General features: G+C 41.8%; 1 protein-coding gene across 1 annotated transcript in view; it reads right to left on the reverse strand.

Annotated features, from left to right (window-relative positions):
* LOC122807051 (E3 ubiquitin-protein ligase PDZRN3-like) overlaps nt 1–22,884 on the reverse strand; it is a 439,175-nt gene that overhangs the window by 57,113 nt on the left and 359,178 nt on the right. The window contains exon 5 of the mRNA XM_044077973.1: nt 14,163–14,225. Within this exon, the coding sequence (XP_043933908.1) occupies nt 14,163–14,225 (63 nt within the window). The remainder of the gene's footprint in view (nt 1–14,162; nt 14,226–22,884) is intronic.

Here is a 22,884-nt window from a genome sequence, read left to right on the forward strand (position 1 = left end):
ACTGAACTTAGCAAAATGGAAGCCTGCTATAACAGAATTACCTGCTTTGCTGCAAACTGCTCATATAGAACTCATCACTGCACTGCTTTGAGATAGCTCCACTGGCTTGAACTACCCAACCTCCTAGGCTACAATCAGCTCTGCCTCTGCCATTCAATATATTACCTCCCCAATAAGTGTCCTGCCCTCAAAAACCTAGTACAACATCACTCAGCCAAAAGGCCTCTTAGATCATCAAGCAAACTACTACTAGAAGTCACCAACAGCTATGATAGCTTTGGAGATGCACTATATAGTAGTTCAGTGGCTAAAAATGGAACTCTGCCCCCACTAGCATTCAAAACACATTGTCCAAAAGCCTCCTTTAAAGACCTCATCAGGCAACATCATAAGCAAAGTTGGCAGTGCCATGATTGCTCCCCAGGCTAGTGAAAGCAGATAAAGTACACATACCAAACCTATAGTACTTGATAATATGTTTTCAATTTTACTCACAAACACTGGCTAATCTATAATGTATGTACTGTACCTGTGTACTATGTATGTATTCTACTTATGTTCCTAACTTCAGCTGTACACCACAAATCTATTAATTATCTTTTTTTTTTAAAATTAATATTTTATTGTTTGCTCTCTCCACTGTAACTGTTGATGTGCTGTATATCACTGTAAAAACATCATCATCTTCTTTTGGCTGTCCCTGTTAGGGGTCGCCACAGCAAATCACCTGTTTCCATTTCTTCCTGTCCTCTGCACCTTGCTCTGTCACACCAACCACCTGCATGTCCTCTCTCACCACATCCATAAACCTTATCTTAGACCTTCCTCTTTTCCTGTTTCCTGATAGCTTCATCCTTAGCATATTTTTCCCAATATACTCAGCATCCCTCCTCAGTGCATGTCCAAACCAACGTAATCTTGCCTCTCTGGCTTTGTCTCCAAACCTTCCAACCTGGGCTGACCCTCTAATATACTTATTCCTAATCCTGTCCACCCTCATCACACCCAGTGCAAATCTTAACATCTTTAACTCTGCCACATTCAGCTCAAACTCCTGCCTTTTTGTCAATGCCACTGTCTCCAACCCATATAACATATCTGGTCTCACTACCCTCTTGTAGACCTTCCCTTTCACTCTTACAGGTACTCGTCTGTCACAAATCACTCCTGACACTCTTCTCCACCCACTCCATTCTGCCTACACTCTCTTCTTCACCTCTCTTCCACACTCACAGTTACTCTGAACTATTGACCCCAAGTATTTATACTCATCCACCTTCGCCACCTCTAATCCTTGCATCCTCACCATTCCTATATCCTCCCTCTTATTCACACACATATATTCTGTCTTAGTCCTGCTGACCTTCATTCCTCTTCTCTCTAGAGCATATCTCCATCTCTCCAGGGTCTCCTCCACCTGTTCCCTATTCTCGCTACAGATCACAATGTCATCTGCAAACATCGTAGTCCATGGGGACTCCTGTCTAATCTCGTCTGTCAACCTGTCCATCACCATTGCAAATAAGAAAGGGCTCAGAGCTGATCCTTGATGCAACCCCACCTCCACCTTAAACGCATCTGTCACTCCCACCGCAGACCTCACCGCTGTCACACTACCCTCGTACATATCCTGTACCACTCTTACATACTTCTCTGACACTGCTGACTTCCTCATACAATACCACAACTCCTCTCTAGGCACCCTGTCATATGCTTTCTCCAAGTCTACAAAAACACAATGCAACTCCTTCTGACATTCTCTGTACTTCTCCATCAACACTCTCAGAGCAAACATCGCATCTGTAGTGCCCTTTCCCGGCATGAAACCATACTGCTGTTCACTAATCATCACATCCCTTCTTAACTTTGCTTCCACTACTCTTTCCCATAACTTCATGCTGTGACTGATCAATTTAATCCCTCTGTAGTTACTACAGCTCTGCACATCACCCTTATTCTTAAAACATCGGTACCAAAACACTTTTTCTCCATTCCTCAGGCATCCTCTCACTTTCCAAGATTTCATTAAACAATCTGGTTAAAAACTCCACTGCCATTTCACCTAAACACCTCCATGCTTCCACAGGTATGTCATCTGGGCCAACAGCCTTTCCATTTTTCATTCTCTTCATAGCTATCCTTACTTCCTTCTTGCTAATCCATTGTAATTCATGATTCACTATCCCTACATCATCCAACCTTCTCCCCCTCTCATTCTCTTCATTCATCAACCCCTCAAAGTATTCTTTCCATCGCAACACACTCTCCTCACCTGTTAGTATGTTTCCCTCATTATCCTTTATCACCTTTACCTGCTGCACATCTTTCCTAGCTTGGTCCCTAGATACGAAATATCTTCAACTTACTGTATTACATTTTATGTGCCCTACCTGCAGCTTAAGATACATTCATTTGATCTTGTGCTATTTCACTGTGAAGGTGCAACACATTTTAAAAAAAAGGAGCTTATGTGTTCCACTATAGTTACCAATTTCAAACTTTTTGTGGCTTAAATGGGAAACTGCCAAAACATCACTTACCTCTTGGTTTACATTTGTTGTTACCTTTCCCCAGTGTCCCTAACAAAAATATAACTTACCGTTCCTGCTCTGTATCTGTGCGCTATCAAGAGCCTGATAACATTTCATGCTGCACAGTAGTATAGAATTTCTACACTTCTTCTTATGTCTGTGTTTGGTATCTTAACTTAATAATGCTCTTTTACTTTATACCAGGAAAATGACAGGTACCAGTGTAACCATCCACATAAATGAGTGGTTACACTCGAACCGATGTTGATCAGTCTGAAAATTTAACTACAAGTATATTCAAATGTATTTGAAAAAAAAAAACCTCCATCAGTAGAAAAAAAATCATCCCTAGTACAAATGAAAACAATGCCATAACTTACACAGCAGTTTCATGGAATGAATGCATGCATAATATATCAAGATCTATCAATAATTATCAGGAATTTGTTAACCTTCAATAATCAGTTTTATCTAAAAGAAACATTTTAAAATTGTAATATTTTAACAACACATTCCTTTACCACCTGACAGAATTTCTTCCAAGATATGGAATTACATAAATATATTTCGTAGTGAAAGCTTCTGAATTAAAAACAGGATCAACATTTAAAGGCATACCTAATAAAAAGGTAAACATATAGTATTATCTGAAATGCCATACAATTCTGTCATTGAAGCAAAGGCAGAAAGGACATTATTCAGTCAACATAAGTAGTGCACAACTCGCTGATGTGGAAGTAGCAGGTATGTCCAGATTCAGAATACCCACTAATGTTACTAGGCAGAAAGGAAAGCAACACAGGAATAGGTGTATGCAAATGACCACATAATGATATGCAAATGAATGCATGCCATCTAATTACTGCATAATGACAAGTAAATGAGAGCTGCTGAAAGGATGTGAGTCACAGATGTAGGGAGCAGCAGGTAGGCAACAAATTGCATGTCATTATATGAACACAATGCAAGAAGCAAAGATGCTAGGAGCAGCATTAGCAGTTATTGTCTATATGCATCACCGCCTGCTACCCATTAGTATGATACGTTGGCAGGCGACATGAACAAAAACAATACTGGCAATGTACTACCTATCACCAGCTACCTGACCAGAAGCTGAAGAGTCATTCGAGTGGACAGGGATATTATATGACTCAAGCTGACATGTATTTCCCACAACCAGGATCAGGAGGCATGGATGAGCTTCCAATACCCGTGGCATTAAGGTACGTGTATCACTTACTATGCTAGCTATAGGGGCCGACAGGAACACATTTTACAGGTGCAGAAGCCTCAGTTCATTCCTTAATACACTACTTCCACATATGGATGAGAATCTGCTTTTCCAACATGCCAGAAGAGAAAGGCACCACAAAGAGTGGCTTCTATGACAGTTTGCACATTCCAGAAGTAATGGCTAATAAAGACTGTACACATTTGGCAATAATGCCCCCAGATGGTGTAGGTAGACTGCATTATATGAATAGGAAGGGTTGCCAATCTACCATTCCCAGGCAGTGTACAACACACAGGCTTGGATATCCATTGTGTCTGCATAGCACTCTGGAAGTGCCCATGACTCATATGTATGGCATCCAAGTCATTGATAAAACTGCTTTCTGCGTAGTGAAACAGGCCTATCTAGTTGGTAAGTGCAGGCAGTGTGCTAATAAGACATATATAGAGCCACAGAGAACATGCACACATACCTTTCCCTTCATACAATTAGGTTCATAGGTAATTACATGGCCAAGAACCACCAGTGAGTCTTTTTAAGCCTCACCATGCTTCCCAAAGAGAATCAAACCTTGTACCTCATGTCTGAAATACAAACATCTTAACCGTTATGCCAACCCCCAAAAATCAGGGGGATGGCCCATACCTGTGGAATCCTGCTTTATGGCTGTTTGGTACAAACCCACCATAGCTGAACTACAGTTTAATGCACCAGCCAAACACAGCACAGAAATATTAATACAGCCTGCTGAAGATCAAATTTTGCTGCCAGGCTATACTTGAGGGACAGACACTGCAGTATGCCCCTGTTATAGCATGCAATATATTTTTAGAATGCTGCATACTATATGCTATGATTGCGAGGAAGCATGCAGAGCAGCCATATACACCCATACCAGGAACATCCAGACCCTCTACCAGCTAACACATCAACCTCATGCAGTGACAACAGCAAGGTCAAGATACAATAAGCAGCAGCAATTAGACCACACAAACCCAGGAAGCCATGGCACCTAGTACAGCTCCATGGACCTGTGGTAAGCACACAGTGACAGTGTAATCTCACACAAAACAGACATGATGCATGCAGTGTTAATATCAGGCTATGCTGGCAGTACATGCTTGTCACACTGTGCATCTGGCATCTCTACAAACACCACATGGGGAGGAGGATGGAATGGATCATAGTCATCACCATTTTCACAGGTGCCAATGGACACAATGACTTTAGACTGACATCAGAACCTGGGTGGGTGGCCAAGTCTACTGGAGGTGGAGATGGAAATCCTGCAAGGAGATGGATATGGCAGTGGCATATGCCACATTAGCCCTCATTTGACCTAGAACTGTGACAAGCTCTTCCTGCAACTGTAGCAAGGTCCTTACTACAGGTACTATAACACACACTCTGTGCTACTAACTGAAACTGCCAATGTAGTTGCAATACTGGCATTTGTTAATAAAGCAGCAATATCACCCATGGCTTCTTAAATGAATGCCAGTACCACATAGGTAATGCCGATAGCACCCACTAACAACTTGTGCCTGGGCAGCTGCCCCTTTACCCCATTCCAGTTATGCTCTGAGTAACACTACAAGACCATGACCAAGAGAAAGGGACAGTATTTGACAATGAGCTAGAGACAATCCACTGCTTGATGATGCTGGACTACAGGCTCTGCATGACAGGGAGGCAGCAGTATTGCAGGAACAGGACCTGTACGGAGTCTGCTGGTGAAGTGTTCTACACCTGCAGAAATAAACTGTGCACCCAGTGATGGTCTCACACTGTGATCACTCTATATATGCACCTGCCATAAATCAAAGACAACATTGCTGGACAGGGCAGCGATGATGGCGATTGCTAACTTCTGCAAGGAGATGGATATGGCAGTGGCATGTGCCACATTAGCCCTCATTTGACCTAGAATGATCTCACCAATGCATTTACAGTGCTGTGAGACAACCTCACAAAAGTCACACACCATACAAAGCATTTATATATTGGCTTGGGTAACAACAAACTATGGCCTGCACATCTGCTGGTTGATGCTTAGCACCCCCCACATATCTGGCACCATCTCTGATATGTGAAAGCACTGGCAACTCCTGCTAGACTGCCCTGTGGTAGCTATACCCACAGTTGATGTAGTGCCCTTCTCTAGTGCTGTAGCCACAGAGAGATGTGCTGGTGTTTTTAGTCATGGGGAAGCCCCTCGATGGAGATGGTGAGCATGTACAGCCTGTAGCACAGGTGTGGTTTTAGCCATATTTTCATCCTTAACAATGGGTGACGGTATGGACAACAGCATAGGGATAAAGACAGTGCCTGTATGTCAAATAACCATGACTCAGCCCCTGTCTCTCTCATTATCATTGTCAGACCACATAGAGGTGCTTACATCAGTCTGTTATCCTGATCCGTGCTGAACAGGTGCTACTGTAATGGTGGTCCAGCCTGTGAACATATAATACAAAATGGAACACAATGATTCTGAATACCCATGTTACATAAGAAGCTCTTAACTGTGTGAAAACAGTTGTAGTGAACACAGAGATATAGAACAGCTGCTCACCTCTGCTGCTACATCTTTATGCTTGCAAACCTGATGCTCCTATGAGAGCACATGCCTTGGTATATGTGCCCAGCCAACACCATTATTTGCACCAAAACTGCATGTACATTCAGAATGTCTACTAACCTGATGCATTTCTATCTGAGACTTATGAAACAGGCCACTCTCTGTTCCTCCAGGTATGACACCTGTGCCTTTGTCATCTACATGCAGGGCCACTAGGAACACCTCATCAGTTAAGCTTCCTATGAAAGGGGGACCCTGTCCAGTGGCTGTCCATTCTGCTGCCATGTTCCATGTCTTCTTTTAGGTATACCTGACCATGATGGTGACACATCCCAACAGTACTATGTTATATGATTCCACACCCCAACAGCGCTGATGTTGTTGAACAATGTTTCCCAAACATGCTCCTACAGTGGCTTGGGAGCATCCACTCTTCCCAACAGACAGTACCCATGCATCTTGACTGCCTGTAGAAGGATATAATTTTTAGCTCAGCTGATTTTATCAAACCTCTGCTGTCCACTTCTCTTGAATAAATGATATCATCTATGGGATAAGATAAACAACTGCAGTCCAGTGACTGTTGGGGATCACAGGCTAACAATTACAAATATGGGGTTGCCATAGGTATAGTACACATCTGGACAGGGACAGAAACAAAGTAGGAGCTACTTACATGCTTTGTTACAGACATTGGGATACTCCAATGACACACCAGACCAGTCCTACAGACAGATATCTGAATACTGTCATTTGGAGTGGGTGCCATCCAGAGGTACACAGGGGAAAGATGTGTTTCACTGACAGCACAGGAAGGGGTATATTAGGAAGGGTTACAGTAGGCTAGTGGGCTATGATGTTAAGAGTAACACATGGATTTCACTACAGAAATCCCTGCATATACACACAGCATATCTGTTTAGGACATAAAAGACAGGATAAGGAGTCCTGACAGATAGCTGCCTTTCCACAGCTACAGTACAGATATACAGCTACATATATCACAAATAAGCTACATGCAGTTACAAACTGTAGAAAAATATTGCACAAATCAGCCTACATACATACTTGCGTCCTATTCCAAGGCAGAATGTCATGCGTACAACACACCTGAGAAATACATTTTACCACAGCACTGCAGAACACTGGATGCCTCATCAGGGTTGTGTCTTCTTTAAAATATGCTACTGTACAGCACTGTTGTACTAGTGCTGCAGCTCCATTTTTGTTTCAGTGCACAGTCTGACATTTGAAATGGTGGCATGACTTAAGCTGCAAACATATGGCAGTTTGCACAGCATGTGTTTAAATGGGGCTGAGTTCCATATGCATCTATGAATCGTTATAGTTCATTGAAGCTCTTGGGTGACATGAAGTGCAGCTAGGTTCCAAAACAGGACTTGTGCACACATGTCATGCTTCAAGGCAGCAATAGGCTGTGCTGCTTACAATTCAGAAATCATGTCTCCAGCATGCATTACATTTTGTTTTACATAATTATCATGGTGATAGTTTCCAGGAGTAAAGCCTTACAATAATCTTTTCTATGGTGTGCTACAGAGTGAAAATCATGCTCTTTCTCTTAACATCCAGTTCAGGAAGCAGTTGCCACGACCTTATGTGTATTTACTTCAGAAGGTGGTGACCTTGCTCAACCAGGCTAAGCTTTGAGTGACATTATTGGCATCTTCAGGACTGGTGAGCAATGCATGCACTGGTATGATGACCTGTGACACTGCAATCTGGAAGAACTGCACTAGTGGAGTGCAGAGGTTAGGTAGGAATAACACTGAATGATATAGTAAATATTTGGCACTGATACTACTTTTCAAGCTGCAATTTAAACTTTTTTTCTGTTTCCTTTATCCAGGGCAGTGCTCTAATACAGGCTATTCCATAACTCATATCAGGACATACTATGTGGGCCATTACGGGGACTGTAGCTATACAAGTTGCCTATATACATGTCATGGCACTACTGCATATTGAAGGCTAACAAATTGCTGTTCAGATATAAGGTCATGGAAACATGTCAGGCTTCTGCTATTTTGCATTTACCTTTATGGCTGTTGCTCAGTTGTTATGCTGTGGTTACATTTCCACACCTCTGCTATTATGCACATACATGTGGAATTGTGATTTTCTTGTGAGACTGTGGGGACATTTTCTTCTGCTTATGCAATCATGAACATCTATGTGAATTCTTCTATCATGTATAAGGGAGTGACGTTTTACACTGATGTCTATATCTCACCCATACCGCTCAACTGTACAGATTTTTGCAGAATGTCCAGATTTTTGCCTCATATTTTTGGTCTGTTTTTCCTAAAATTGTTGATTTCTGGCACATCACTGGCAAGTCATTAAAGATTAAAGTCAGAAAATAATGACAGACATTTCAGTTTCAGACTTCATACTCTTCAGAAAATTCATGCTAAATCAATACTTGCTATAATATCAACTTTCTAAGTTTGTAAGAGCAATGTTTAAAAATTGTCCCTATTTTTGGGCCTTTGTCCCCCAATTATTTATGGCTTTATCCAGATTTCTTGCTGTAAGAGGTTGAGAGGTATGATCTCACCCACACCTGTGTTAAAAGCTACTGTGTCTCTTCTGTCTCTCACAAGTATAGCAAGAGGCTAACCATGATTACTGTCATACCAGTTGTGACGTTCAGCACATTGGGAAAAGTTAGCTTATTATTGACTAACTTCTAGTATATTAACTGAACTGCTTGTAGAACAACTTTGCTTATGTCATCCTTCCCACTGTGTCTCCTTTTTACAGGTCATGGTGATGTTAATCAACCACAGGCACGTTAGCAACTGCTGACACCTTCCCCTCCTATTGCTGTGGTGCAGGAAGCCCACCTTATCTGCCTGCTACAGCCCAGATGCTATCAAGGTGACAGATGTTGGAATTGGTTGACAGTGCAATGGCCCCCCTATGTAGCTGATACATTGACTTCTGTGGAGCATACTGCAGATATCTTTGACCATTAGGCACACGCATTTGGGTCACCAGAGAAGGTTGTACTCCCTGGCACTAACCACCCGGGCCCCACCCCAGCCATCTGATGTTTCACAATGACATCTTCTGGGATAGTTGCCAACCAGCATGCTGCAAATCTCCAGCCAGTTGTACTACAACCTATCCCTTGTTTATTGTCTACTTATATCCATCACCATTTGTCCATTCTTTGTTTCTGTCCAGCCTATGTGTCTGACTCGAAGTGCAGGCACAGCCACCTATATTTGCTTGGACTGCTTTATGTCTGTTTGCATGTCCCTGACGTTTCCCTTTCTAACATTTTCTCTCCTTATTTTCCTATCACCCTTTCCATTATGCCTTCTCTTTCTCCATATATATAACATGGAGTACCCATCCCCACAAAAATGTGCCTTTCCTTCCACCCCGCATGCTTATTTAATGCTGCTCTTCTGCATGCACCTCAGCTTTCTACTGTTGTATACTATCCTTTCATTGAATCAATAAGCGTCCAGGTGAATGGACAACAGACACAGGGTTTACATTTTGCTGGAAGTTGTTATTATTATGTGGAGCTTGTCAATAGCCAGATCTACCACGTGTCACGTGAGTTATTGGGTCTAAAACTCTATTGGGTTACATGTACAGAAAAATATTTTATTACTGACTGCACATTACTGCCTTGTTTAAAAAAAAATGAAATTAACTGCACAACTATATAAGCAAGGATTACCCAAATAAAAATCCTAAGAATTAAAAACTAAAAAAAGCCATCCATAATTTATATCCATGATTCAAAACAGCAACCTACAAAGATAAAGCACAGTTAAGAAAGACCACAACTGAAGAGATCCTAGTACACCAGGGAGTGGTCAGGTTACTCAAAATTGTGCAGTTCTTGTACCAAAACATTTAAGGAAACTTATTGCTTCTTATCAGTCCATGCTTCCAGAGCTGCAGTTGGTTCATTTGATGGCCTGTGCCACCCCCCCCCCCACCACCACCTCAGCACTCCTCATTGCAAGGTTTAAGTGCAAAAAAAGGTCCATTTCCCTTTTGGTGTTCTTTTCTCTGCTAAACAGTAATGTCCTCTGCCCTCCTGCTCTGCATAACAGAAATAAATTGAAAAAAAAAAAACAATGGCTCCGTGCATGCCTTCTTTACCTCACTCTATATAAACTTCGACAAAAAAAAAGCATTCTCTGATGCCTTCTAAAAAGCACATCTTATGACATTAAACATACATAGCACAGTTTTGTCACATACAACTTATGCAGTTCTGCAAATATGCTATTTATGGTACACTGTTACACTCCTGCAATCCACTACTAATTACTACTTCCATGATACTACAAACTATTTGTATTCATAGGTTCATAGGTTCATACTAGGCTATCTGCCCTAGGGCATTTATAAGCCTAGCCAGAATGTGTTTGGCTTTCGCCACCCATTTTAAATTTATTTTGCTATGCCCCTTTTCGAGGTTAGTATACTGTGCCTCTGTCTAACAGTGACACAGAAGTGATACCCGGGGTAAATCTACGATCTCCCATCCACTCATCAAGATTCCTCTTGAAGAGAGTCAATGAGGGACTCTGCCTAACCTGGACTGGGATTTTATTCCAGAGTGAAGGGAGCCTCTGGGTTATGAATCTGTCCCTCCAGCATGTCCTATTTATTTCAGTGCTGAGGTTCAAGTCTCTCGAGCACAGGGCTCGATGGGATTTGGATTTTCTGAGGTGCAGCTTGTCCATTAATTCCGGGTTGGACATGGCTTTATACGTCAGGCAGAGATCGCCTATGAACAGGCGGTATGCCACTGAGTAGAGCTGGAGTTTCTTTAACCGGGCAGCATATGGCATCTGTTTGAGCCCTTTGATCCTCTTGGTGAGGTACTTTTGGGGTCTTTCCAGTTGCTGCAGGTGTCTGGTAAGGTACATCCCAAAAGGGGCATTGTACTCAATTATGGGCCTGATGAGGGATGAGTAAAGAGGCACGATGACCTCCCTGATCTAGATGTGAATCCCTTCATGATTAGGTGGGCTATATAAAATGTTTTTCTAACCACTTTGGCCACGTGGTTGTCAAATGAGAGATTGCTATCAACTTGGGTCCCCAGGTCCCTAATTACTTCTTCTGTACTTAATGGATTACCACCTATGTGGTAATTTATGGGCACTTTGTTTTTGCCAAAGGGATGACTATACACTTTTGGCATTTAGCTTGAGGCCATGGCTCTGGCACCAGTTGTCTGTTTCTATGAGGCCCTTTTGGAGGATGCTTGTGTCGGCTGGAGAGTTGATTATGGCGCCCAGTTTGCAGTCATCTGCGAACTTGGTCAGCCACAGTCCTTCCGTGTTGGCCTGTACCTCCGAGAAATATATACCGAACAAGAGAGGTCCCAGGACTGAGCCTTGTGAGACTCCACTTGTAACTGGTTTGGAGTCTGACATGGCTCCAGCAATTCTAACCATGTGGATTCTGTCCTTGAGCCAGTTTGCAATCCATCTAGTGACATAGGGGTTTATATTTAAGCTGGTGAGCTTATCTATAATGCCCGAGTGGGGTACTGTATCAAAGGCTTTTGCGAGGTCCAGGTAGGCTGTGTGGACCACCTTCCCCTCGTCAATGGCCTTGGTGACTGTTTCAAAGAAATCAACCAGGTTTAAGAGGCAGGATCCCCTTAACAAAGCTGAACTGGGTAGGATCCAGTGTCTGTAGGTCCCCAATATCTTTATTTATGAGGTCCATGATGATCCTTTCCATAGCTTTGCAGACCAAGCTAGTCAGGCTTATGGGGCGATGGTTTCCAGGATCTGTTGAGGCACCACCTTTATGGAGAGGGACCACTGTTGCTGTACGCCACTCTTTGGGCACATATCCTGTAGTAAGGCTGAGATTGAACAGTAGTTTTATGTTTGGGTTTAGCTCTTCTTGGAGTTCATGTAGGACGCAGCCCGGGACACCGTCTGGTCCCACTGATGCTGTGTTTTTTGCTTTGGAGAGGGCGGCTCTTACCTGAGCATCTGAGATGTCAGGGGGGCAGCACTCTGCTGGGATAGATATTTGCCCTTTGGTGGGAGGGGAGAAGTTTGCGCTGAACCTGTCAACTAGGATGTTGACAATGTCTGTGGGTTCGGTGTATTTTTTGTCATTTAGGACTAATTCTGAGCATATCTGGGAATTACCACCCAGGTTCCTAACATAACTAAAGAAAGCCTTGTGATTATCCTTAGTGTCCTGTGCAATTTTTCTCGAAAAAGCTGGCCTTAGACAATTTTATGACTGCCCGTAGTTTTTTGCTAATACTGATCAGTGATGCCTTCCCTTTTTGGGATTTTGCCCTATCATTTAGTAGCTTCCTCCTTCTATTGTACAGTTTGTTTATGGCTGCGGTCCACCAGACAGGACGTCTGCCTTTGGAGGATTGGGTCTTGGTTTTATTTGGGATCGCATGATCCATGCATTCCTGAAGGTGTTCATAGAATGCGTTTATAAAGGATTCTGCGGTCTGGGCAGATTTTCCACAGGCCGGGGCTTTGAAGGATTCCACCTCGGTTTTGAGGAGTGTGAAATTTGCTTTAGAGAAGTTTTTCACTGTGGTTTTCTGGGCAGGGGGTGGGGTCGGGATGTGAATATCCAGTGAGATTAGTTTATGGTCTGATATTACCAGTGAGGGATACACTTCTGGTCTGGAGCATAGAGTCCCCATGTTGGTGATGATCAGGTCTAGTATGTTTTCCCCTCTTGTGGGAGTGGTAACAAGTTGTTCCATAGCATTTGAGTTTATAAATTCTAGGAACCTTTGGGCTAGGGTGTTGGAGCTAGAGTAATGCTCCCAGTCTATGTTTGGGTAGTTGAAGTCGCCCAATATAATGGTGTTTGGAGAGACCTTCATATTTTCCAGTGTTCTCAGGAAGGCCGAGTGGGGTTCCTGGGTTTGGGAGGGTGGTCTGTAGCAGGCTATAAACTGGAAGGCAGTTTTACCCACTGTTAGTTGCACATGGATAGTCTCTGATGCTTCGTGCTTTGCCACCAACCTGGAGGTGTGGGTATCTTTGATGAATATCAATACTCCCCTCCTTTGTGGTTCGGTCCAAGTTTTGGGGCGAAAAGCATGGTATGAGGTATAACCTGGTAGTGCTGGGGTGCTCTCAGGAGCCCTGAACCAGGTTTCTGTTACTGCACAGATATCGATGTTCTCCATGCTAAGGAGAGTTTCGAGTGCATGCATCTTGAGGTTTAGACTTCTGGTGTTGAGTAGCATTACTCTTAGTTTCTTATCCCTTGTGATACCTATGGAGGTGGGTTTGTCTTTTGAGCCTTGCCTACAAAAGGCACTATGGGGGTAGCAAGAGCCTTTGCCAATATTCAAAAGTCCAGGGGTGACAGGTGCAAGCCGTCCCTAGTGAAGCATTGTGGCTTGTCGAGCATATCATCCCAAGCTGACAGGCATTGGATCCCCTTTGAATGACACCAGTACTTAAGCCAATTGTTGAAATTGATCATCTTGTCTTCATATTGTGGCATCATTCTTGGTGAGGGTAAGATGCTACTCAAGGTCAGGGTCATACCGGCCTGGGCTACATACTCAGAGAGCTCCTCTATGTCTCTTTTCATGTAGTCCAGGGAGGTACGTCTCAGGTCATCCACACCAGCATGGACAATGACTGAGTCATATTTGTACTTGCCTTGGAGTGACCTGAGTGCTTGTGTTATGTGGCGGATCCTAGCCAGCAGACCCAGTAAAGAGGCTAGTTAAAAAGAAATTAATGCAACTGTACAAGTAGACAAACTTAAATATGTACTGCACAGACAAGAATATTACCTGGATAATTCGGTCTCCTTCTCTAATGCGACCATCTTTCGCAGCAATACTGTTTGGATCAATCTGAAAAAGAATTAATAAAGCAGAAGATTTTTATCTATCTTACTCTCCAGAAAATGTTCTTTATCATAAGATTTAAAAAAAAAACAAAACATAAATGGCACACAAACAACCAGTTTTCTGAAAGTCTACATTTAACTATCTCACCCCATGCAGAACATATGTCTGTCAATATGACTGCAACTTTCATAAACGACTAAGGAAAAAGTTTTACAACTCAGACTAAAAAGCCTTTACTGAACTGTTATAGATATATAAAATCATAATATAATGAACTAAATGAAAAGCCTTATATAGCCCTGTAAAGGGCTAGCCAATTTATGTATCACTGTATGTAGTGCGGTTTTATCAAGTGACCAAAACGCTGACTAAAATCATGATTGAACAGCCTGCTTGTTTTGTTAAACACACACTGGGCATACATCACACAATAGTTCTGTTAATTTGGTTGTACCTTCATACTACAGTGGCTTGTTGCAGTTTGTTTTAAGTGTTCTGCTTTTATTTAGTATGTGTTGCAATAGGAGTATTACTGAAGTGGCAGCTGTTATGTTCTTTTTAGGGGGATTATTTGTTTATTTCCTAGCTAAACTGGCTAGGCTTAAAATGGCCCACAAGTGCAGATTGCCTAGTACTTGTCTATGAACCTAAAAGTGTCAAGGTAGAGCTTCTGTTGGCATTCTGAAACTTATTATTCTGTGAAACTCCACCGCTCCAGTATAATATCATATTAGTTAGCAACTTTATAGAGTACAACTGGAAATACTGAACCATGGCAGACTTTTTTCAGAGACTTGCTCTTATTTTTTTCTGGGTTTTAGTTGTGACAGGATAAAAACAATGTAAATGTATTCATATTCAGTTTTGCAATTTAATCAGTATCACACTAGGTGTTTTACTATTGTTCATGGAACTACTTTTCAAGAGTTACCATTAAATTTGTGCAATGGTGAAATAAGTTATGTTGTTCTGCAGGTAGGCTCATGCTTGTTGTAGTATATTTTTTAAAAATGGCGTGTACAATGTATTTTGTTTCTATGGAAACATTTATTTATGTATTTTCTTCAGATGTCTAAGCCAATATATGATATTAGTTGTGCCATTTATAAATCTCAGGTCTCCAGAATATTCTAGAAAGTCCTTGACTGGGTTCACAAACACAAGCATATACAGTGGATATAAAAACTTCACACACCCCTGTTAAAATGCCAGGTGTTTGTGATATAAAAAATAAGACTACAATAAATAATTTCAAAACTTTTCCCACCTTTAATGTGACCTATAACCTAACCCAGCCACTGGGGATGCACAAGCCAGAGCATTTCTTTGTGCCGGTCCCAAGCCCGGATAAATGGGGAGGGTTGCATCAGGAAGGGCATCTGGTGTAAAATTTTGCCAAATCATACATGCAGCTAACAGTACAGATATACATACCGGATCGGTGGAGGCCCAGGTTAACAACGACCGCCACCAGTACTGCTGGCCAACAGGGTGCTGGCGGAAATTGGGCTACTGTTGGCTGAAGGAGGAGAAGAGGTGGAAGGCATGCCCAAAGGCAGGTAAAGGCTAGGACTGTGATAGTGAGGGTCAGAACTTTGAATGTTGGCAGTATGACTGTTATAGGAAGAGAGCTAGCTGATATGATGGACTGAAGGAAGGTTGGTATATTGTGTGTGCAAGAGACCAGATGGAAGGGAAGCAAGGCTAGGTGTATCGGAGGCGGTTTCAAATTGTTTTATCATGGTGTGGATGGGAGGAGAAATGGCGTAGGCATTATCCTGAAGGAACAGTATGCTAAGAGTGTTTTGGAGGTGAAAAGAGTGTCAGATAGAGTGATGTTTATGAAGCTGGAAATTGATGGTGTAATGATGAATGTTGTTAGTGCATATGTTCCACAAGTTGGGTGTGCGATGGATGATAAAAAAAAATTTTTGGAGTGAGTTGGATGAAGTGGTGATGACTGTACCCAAGGGTGAGAGACTGGTGATTGGAGCAGATTTCAATGTGCATGTTGGTGAAGGGAACAGAGGGGATGAGGAAGTGATGGGTAGGTATGGTGTTAAGCAAAGGAATGCAGAAGGTCAGATGGTAGTGGATTTTGTGAAAAGGATGGACATGGCTGTGATGAATACGTATTTTAACAAGAGGGAGGAGCATAGGGTGACATACAAGAGTGGAGGAAGATGCAAGCAGGTGGATTATATCTTATGTAGAAGGGCCAGTCTGAAGGAGATTGAAGACTGTAAAGTAGTGGCAGGGGAAAGTGTAGTTAGGCAGCATAGGATGGTGGTTTGTAGGATGACATTGGTGATCAAGAAGAGGAGGAGTGTGAGGGCAGCACCAAGGATCAAATGGTGGAAATTGAAAAATGGTAATTGTGAGGTGATGTTCAGGGAAGAGTTAAGACAGGCACTGGGTGGCAGTGAAGAGTTACCGAATAGCTGGGTAACTACAGCAGAGCTAGTAACAGAGATGGCTAGAAAGGTGCTTGGTGTGACATCTGGAAGGAGGAAGGAGGAAAAGAAGACCTGGTGGTGGAATGAAGAAGTACAGGAGAGTATACAGAGAAAGAGGATGGCGAAGAAGAAGTGGGATTGTCAAAGAGATGAAGAAAGTAGACAAGAGTATAAGGAGATGAGGTGCATGGCAAAGAGAGAGGTGACGAAGGCTAAGGATAAGGCATATGAAGAGCTGTACAAAAGGTTGGACACTAAGGGGGGAGAAAAGGACCTGTACCGACTGGCTAGACAGAGGGACCGAGCTAGTAAAGATGTGCAGCAGGTAAGGGTGATAAAGGATAATGAGGAAAACATACTCACAAGTGAGGAGAGTGTGTTGAGCAGATGGAAAGAGTACTTTGAGGGGTTGATGAATGAAGAGAATGAGAGGGAGTGAAGGTTGAATGATGTGCGGATAGTGAATCATGAAGTGCAGTGAATTAGCAAGGAAGAAGTAAGGACAACTATGAAGAGGATGAAGAACGGAAAGGCTGTTGGCCCAGATGACATACCTGTGGAAGCATGGAGGTGTTTAGGTGAAATGGTAGTGGAGTTTTTAACTAGATTGTTTAATGAAATCTTGGAAAGTGAGAGGATGCCTGAGGAATGGAGAAAAAGTGTTTTAGTACTGATTTCTAAGAATAAGGGTGATGTGCAGAGCTGTAGTAACTACAGACGGGTTAAACTGATCAGTCACAGCATGAAGTTATGGGAAAGAGTAGTGGAAGCTAGGTTAAGAAGGGACGTGATGATTAGTGATCAGCAGTATGGTTTCATGCAAGGAAAGAGCACTACAGATGCGGTTTGCTCTGAGAGTGTTGATGGAGAAGTACAGAGAAGTTCAGAAGGAGTTGCATTGTGTCTTTGTGTATTTAGAGAAAGCATATGACAGGGTGCCTAGAGAGGAGTTGTGGTATTGTATGAGAAAGTTGAGAGTGTCAGAGAAGTATATAAGAGTGGTACAGGATATGTACGAGGGAAGTGTGACAGCGGTAAGGTCTGCGGTGGGAGTGACGGATGCGTTTAAGGTGGAGGTGGGATTACATCAAGGATCAGCTCTGAGCCCTTTCTTATTTGCAATGGTGATGGACAGGTTGACAGATGAGATCAGACAGGAGTTCCCGTGGACTATGATGTTTGCAGATGACATTGTGATCTGTAGTGAGAGTAGGTAACAGGTGGAGGAGACCCTGGAGAGGTGGAGATAAGCTCTAGAGAGAAGATGAATGAAGGTCAGCAGGACTAAGACAGAATATATGTGTGTAAAAGAGAGTGAGGATAGAGGAATGGTGAGGATGCAGGGAGTAGAGGTGGTGAAGGTGGATGTGTTTAAATACTTGGGATCAACAGTTCAGAGTAATGGTGAGTGTGGAAGAGAGTACAGGCAGGATGGAGTGGGTGGAGAAGAGTGTCAGGAGTGATTTGTGACAGACGAGTACCAGTAAGAGTGAAAGGGAAGGTCTACAAGAGGGTAGTGAGGCCAGCTATGTTATATGGGTTGGAGACAGTGGCATTGACAAAAAGGCAGGAGTCAGAGCTTGACATGGCAGAGTTGAAGATGTTAAGATTTGCACTGGGTGTGACGAGGATGGACAGGATTAGGAATAAGTATTTTAGAGAGTCAGCCCAGGTTGGAAGGTTTGGAGAAAAAGCCAGAGAGGCAAGATTATGTTGGTTTGGACATGTGCTGAGAAGGGATGCAGAGTATATTGGGAAAAAGATGCTAAGGATGAAGCTGCCAGGTAACAGAAAAAGAGGAAGGCCTAAGATAAGGTTTATGGATGTGCTGAGAGAGGACATGCAGGTGGTTGGTGTGACAGAGCAAGATGCAGAGGACAGAAATGGAAACAGTTGATCTGCTGTGGCGACCCCTAATGGGAGCAGCCGAAAAAGAAGAATGTGACCTATAACCTGCACAATTCAATTGAAAAACAAACACATCTGCAAGAGGAAAAATATAAAAAATAAAAAACGTACAATAAGTTGGTTACATAAGTGTGCACACCCTTAAACTAATACTTTGTTAAAGCACCTTTTGATTTAATTACAACATTCAGTCTTCTTTGGTAAGAGTCTATCAGCATGACACATCTTGACTTGGCAATATTTGCCCACTCTTCCTTGAAAACGAGCTCCAAATCTGTCAGATTGTGAGGGCATCTCTTGTGCACAGCACTTTTCAGGTCACCCAACAGATTTTCTATTGGATTTAAGTCAGGGATCTGGCTGGGCCATTCCAAAATTTAAATTTTCTTCTAGTGAAGTCATCCTTTTGTTGATTTGGATGTGTGCTTGGGGTCATTGTCATGCTGAAAGGTGAAATTCCTCTTCATTTTCAGCTTTCTAGCAAATGCCTGAGGGTTTTGGGCCAAACGTGACTGGTATTTGGAACTGTTCATAATTCCCTCCACCTTGACTAAAGTCCCAGTTCCAGCTGAAGAAAAGCAACCCCAAAGCATGATACTGCCACCACCATGCTTCACTGTGGCGATGGTGTTCTTTTGTTGATGTGAAGTGTTGTTTTTGCACCAAACGTACCTTTTGGAATTGTGATCAAAAGGTTCAACCTTGGTCTCATCAGACCATTAACACATTTTCCCACATGTTTTTGGGAGACTATGTATTGTTTTGCAAATTCTAGCTGGGCCTGGATGTTTTTCTGTGTAAGAAAAGGTTTTCGTCTTGCAACCCTAATACGGGAGATTGTTGTCACATGTAGTACACAACCGGTACTTGCCAGAAATTCCTGCAGCTCCTTCAGTGTTGCTGTAGGTCTCTTGGCAGCCTCCCTGACCCGCTTTCTTCTTGTCTTTTCATCAATTTTGGAGCGATGTCCAGTTCTTTGCAACATCACTGTTGTCCCATACTTTCTCCACTTTTTGATGACTGTATTCACTGTGCTCCATGGTATACCCAATGCTGTGGAAATGTTTATGTACCCTTCTCCTGACTGATACCTTTCAACAATGAGATCCATTTGATGCTTTGTAAGCTCTCTGTGAACCATGGCTTTTGCTGTAGCAGGCAACTGAGTAAATTTCAGGAAAATCCTGCTAGGACAGCTGAACTTTATTTGGGGTTAAATCAGTCTCTTTAATTGATGGCAGGTGTGTATTTAAGAAGACTGAATGCTGTAATTAAATCAAAAAGTGCTTCAACAAAGTATTAGTTTAAGGGTGTGCACACTTATGCAACCAGCTTATTGTACATTTTTTTTATATTTTTTCACCTAACAATTTTGTTTGTTTTTCAATTGTATTGTACAGGTTATAGGTCACATTAAGGGTGGGAAAAGTTTTGAAATGATTTATTACGGTGTCATTTTTTTATATCACAAAAACCTGGCATTTTAACAGGGGTGTGTAAACATTTTGTATCTACTGTAGTTGTATGCAAGCACACACACACACACACACACACACACACACACACACACACACACACACACACACACACACACACACGGAACTTTAACACAATACTGTGCTGTACTTCATACATGATCCCCATGCAAACATCATGGTCTGCTCCCAGCATTATCATTTCATATTGTCTCAATCACCTTCCAAAAGAGTTTCATGAGCAAGCCTTTGATCCCTCATAACCTGCATTATACACCTCCTACAGGTTTATACTACATTTTCTTCAAAAAAAACAAAACATAACAGTTCAAATTACATAAAGAAGAGCTGAAATAATGCACCAGATTTCTTTCCTTTGCCCAAGGGCAACTGTTTGTGTGTGTTTGTGTGTGTGTGAATGTGTGAAACAATGTGTGACGCAGCTTTTGTAAGGATCATTACAGAGCTCATTCGTAATTTCATATTCATAGCTAATTTTCAAACAGAGCCACACTATTCACTAACTTCCTCCCCTGTATTCCAAACAAAAATACATTACCCATACAAATACGGTCACTTAAAACATTAACAGAAACAGTAGTCCAGCAATGTCAAAATGTGAACTAAGAGTGACTAAGTGCGACTACTAAATGAAAGTAATAGTCACCAGTAAAAAAAAAAATATATATATATATATATATATATATATATATATATATATATATAACATATATATTTTTATCATTTACTAATCAGCATCAAAAGAAATTCATTATATCCTATCAAACCAATACTATTTGTGATTTCCCAAATGCCATTTGCTACAGTATGGAGAAAGGCACACAACCTCATCAATATCGTTGTCAACTGAACTTCCTGCTTAGCTCAAATAGATCAGGAGTTAAACCAAGCACTTTGATATCACTGCTGTCACTAGTAAAAACATAAACAGCCCAGTCCTCAGAATTGCTTCATGCGCTGAATGGACAGCTTTCACGGAGTGCCTTATAGGACATCAAAGGTCAGAGAGCATTCCACAGAGACTATGGAGGAGAAGTACTAGACAATTAAAAATAACAGAAAAAAGGGGAAATGATTACAAAACATGAAACTATTATAGTGGAACCATAGACAGAGGCATTACAGCAATAAAAAACATGAAGATAAGAACAGTTGCAAATCACTTTAATAAAGACTGAACATTTTCTTTGGATGTTTTAATAAAGTCTTTGATAGCAGATAACAGGGGTATAGACATCCAAGATTATGATGCATACAACTAGAACAAGAAAGCCCTAAAAGGAGGAGGAGGCATTACAGGTGATTATGACTGAGTCTTTAATCATGCCCAGGCTATGTGTTTGAACTTTGGATATCAAGAAATTCACCTGCTACTAGATATCCATGTTGACAGTACGAGTACATAACAACTACATTATACTGGGCAGACCTAATCCTAGTTCTCTGTATTTCATGGAACTTCAGGATGTTCTCAAGTACTACAAAGACAGAGGAAAACAATTAGTAGTGCTAAGTGTTTTCACTTACATCTGCCAAGCAGAGAGAAACCACCTTATACGAGTGGCAGGAAGGCATTAAACACTTCATTTTGAACTTTTTATCTCTAAATCAACTGCTGTTCTCATGTTGTGCCTGTTCATCACTGTTAATGATCTAGCATTAAATTATAGCTTAAACAGTGGAGAGGAGTGCTTAACAAGTCTGGCTTTTCCATGACTTCAGGGTGGAACTGCAGAGCTGCATGAACGGCACCTATAGGAATCAGTCTCACCACGGTATGTCTTAAATTTAACAGGAAAGGTTACAGGTATCAATCCTGAATGTTCGCAACTCATATTTGGTCTTAGTGCAATAGGAGTTAATAAATCTCCTAAAACTCCTCTTTGTTGTTCTGACAAACGTCTCAAAGAGCTTGTCTCATACAGACGTCTAATGACACAGTTCATCTTGGCGAGCTAAACATTCATAAGAAAGAACAGGAAAATTGATGATACTCCTGCATGCTTTACAACATAGTACAGTGTAACATAATTTGTTAATATTCCAACTTAGAAAAATGCCATTTTAGACCTTATTTTTACTAAATTCAGAGAACTGTCAAGTAATAACCAATTATCCCTCTTCTCTAACGGAATTACTTTAACTGTCAAATAGTAGAATATACTTAAAACATTACTAATTGTTTCAATCAGTCAGCAAATAAAAACACTGGAAATTTTTATGGGACAAAATGCAGCTTCTATACTAGGAATGGCTACAGTGCATTCCTGGCACTGGAAAACCCTCTTGCAATTTGCATTCAACATAAGATCCTTAAATTAAAAACAGTACTTGTTTATAGGTTCATAGGTAGGCACTAGGCTATTGGCCCTAGGGCCTATATAAGCCTAGCCAAAAAAGGTAACCTGGCTTTCGCCACCCAAGAAAATTATTTTCCTGTGCCCCTGTGAAGCAGAGCCACAGAAGTGATCCCCGGGGTGAATTTCTTATTTCCCATCCAATCATCAAGATTTTTCTTGAACAGTGCTAATGAGGAGCTCTGTTTGATATAGATAGGTAGTCTGTTCCAGATTATGGGAAGTTTCTGGGATAGGAATCTATCCCTCCAGCATGTTCAGTTTACTGTGGTGACAAAGTTTAGGTCCCTAGAGCATGTAGCTCGGAGGGATTGGGATTTCTTTAAGTGGAGCATTCCAACATCTCTGGGTTTGACATAGCTTTGTATGTTAGGCAGAGATCACCTCTGAGTAGGTAATATGCGACAGAGTAAAGCTGGAATTTTTTGAGACGGTCTGCACAGGG

This window comes from Protopterus annectens, chromosome 7.part0 (genome assembly GCF_019279795.1).
Source record: "Protopterus annectens isolate FY-2018-M chromosome 7.part0, PAN1.0, whole genome shotgun sequence".
Lineage (NCBI taxonomy): Eukaryota > Metazoa > Chordata > Ceratodontiformes > Protopteridae > Protopterus > Protopterus annectens.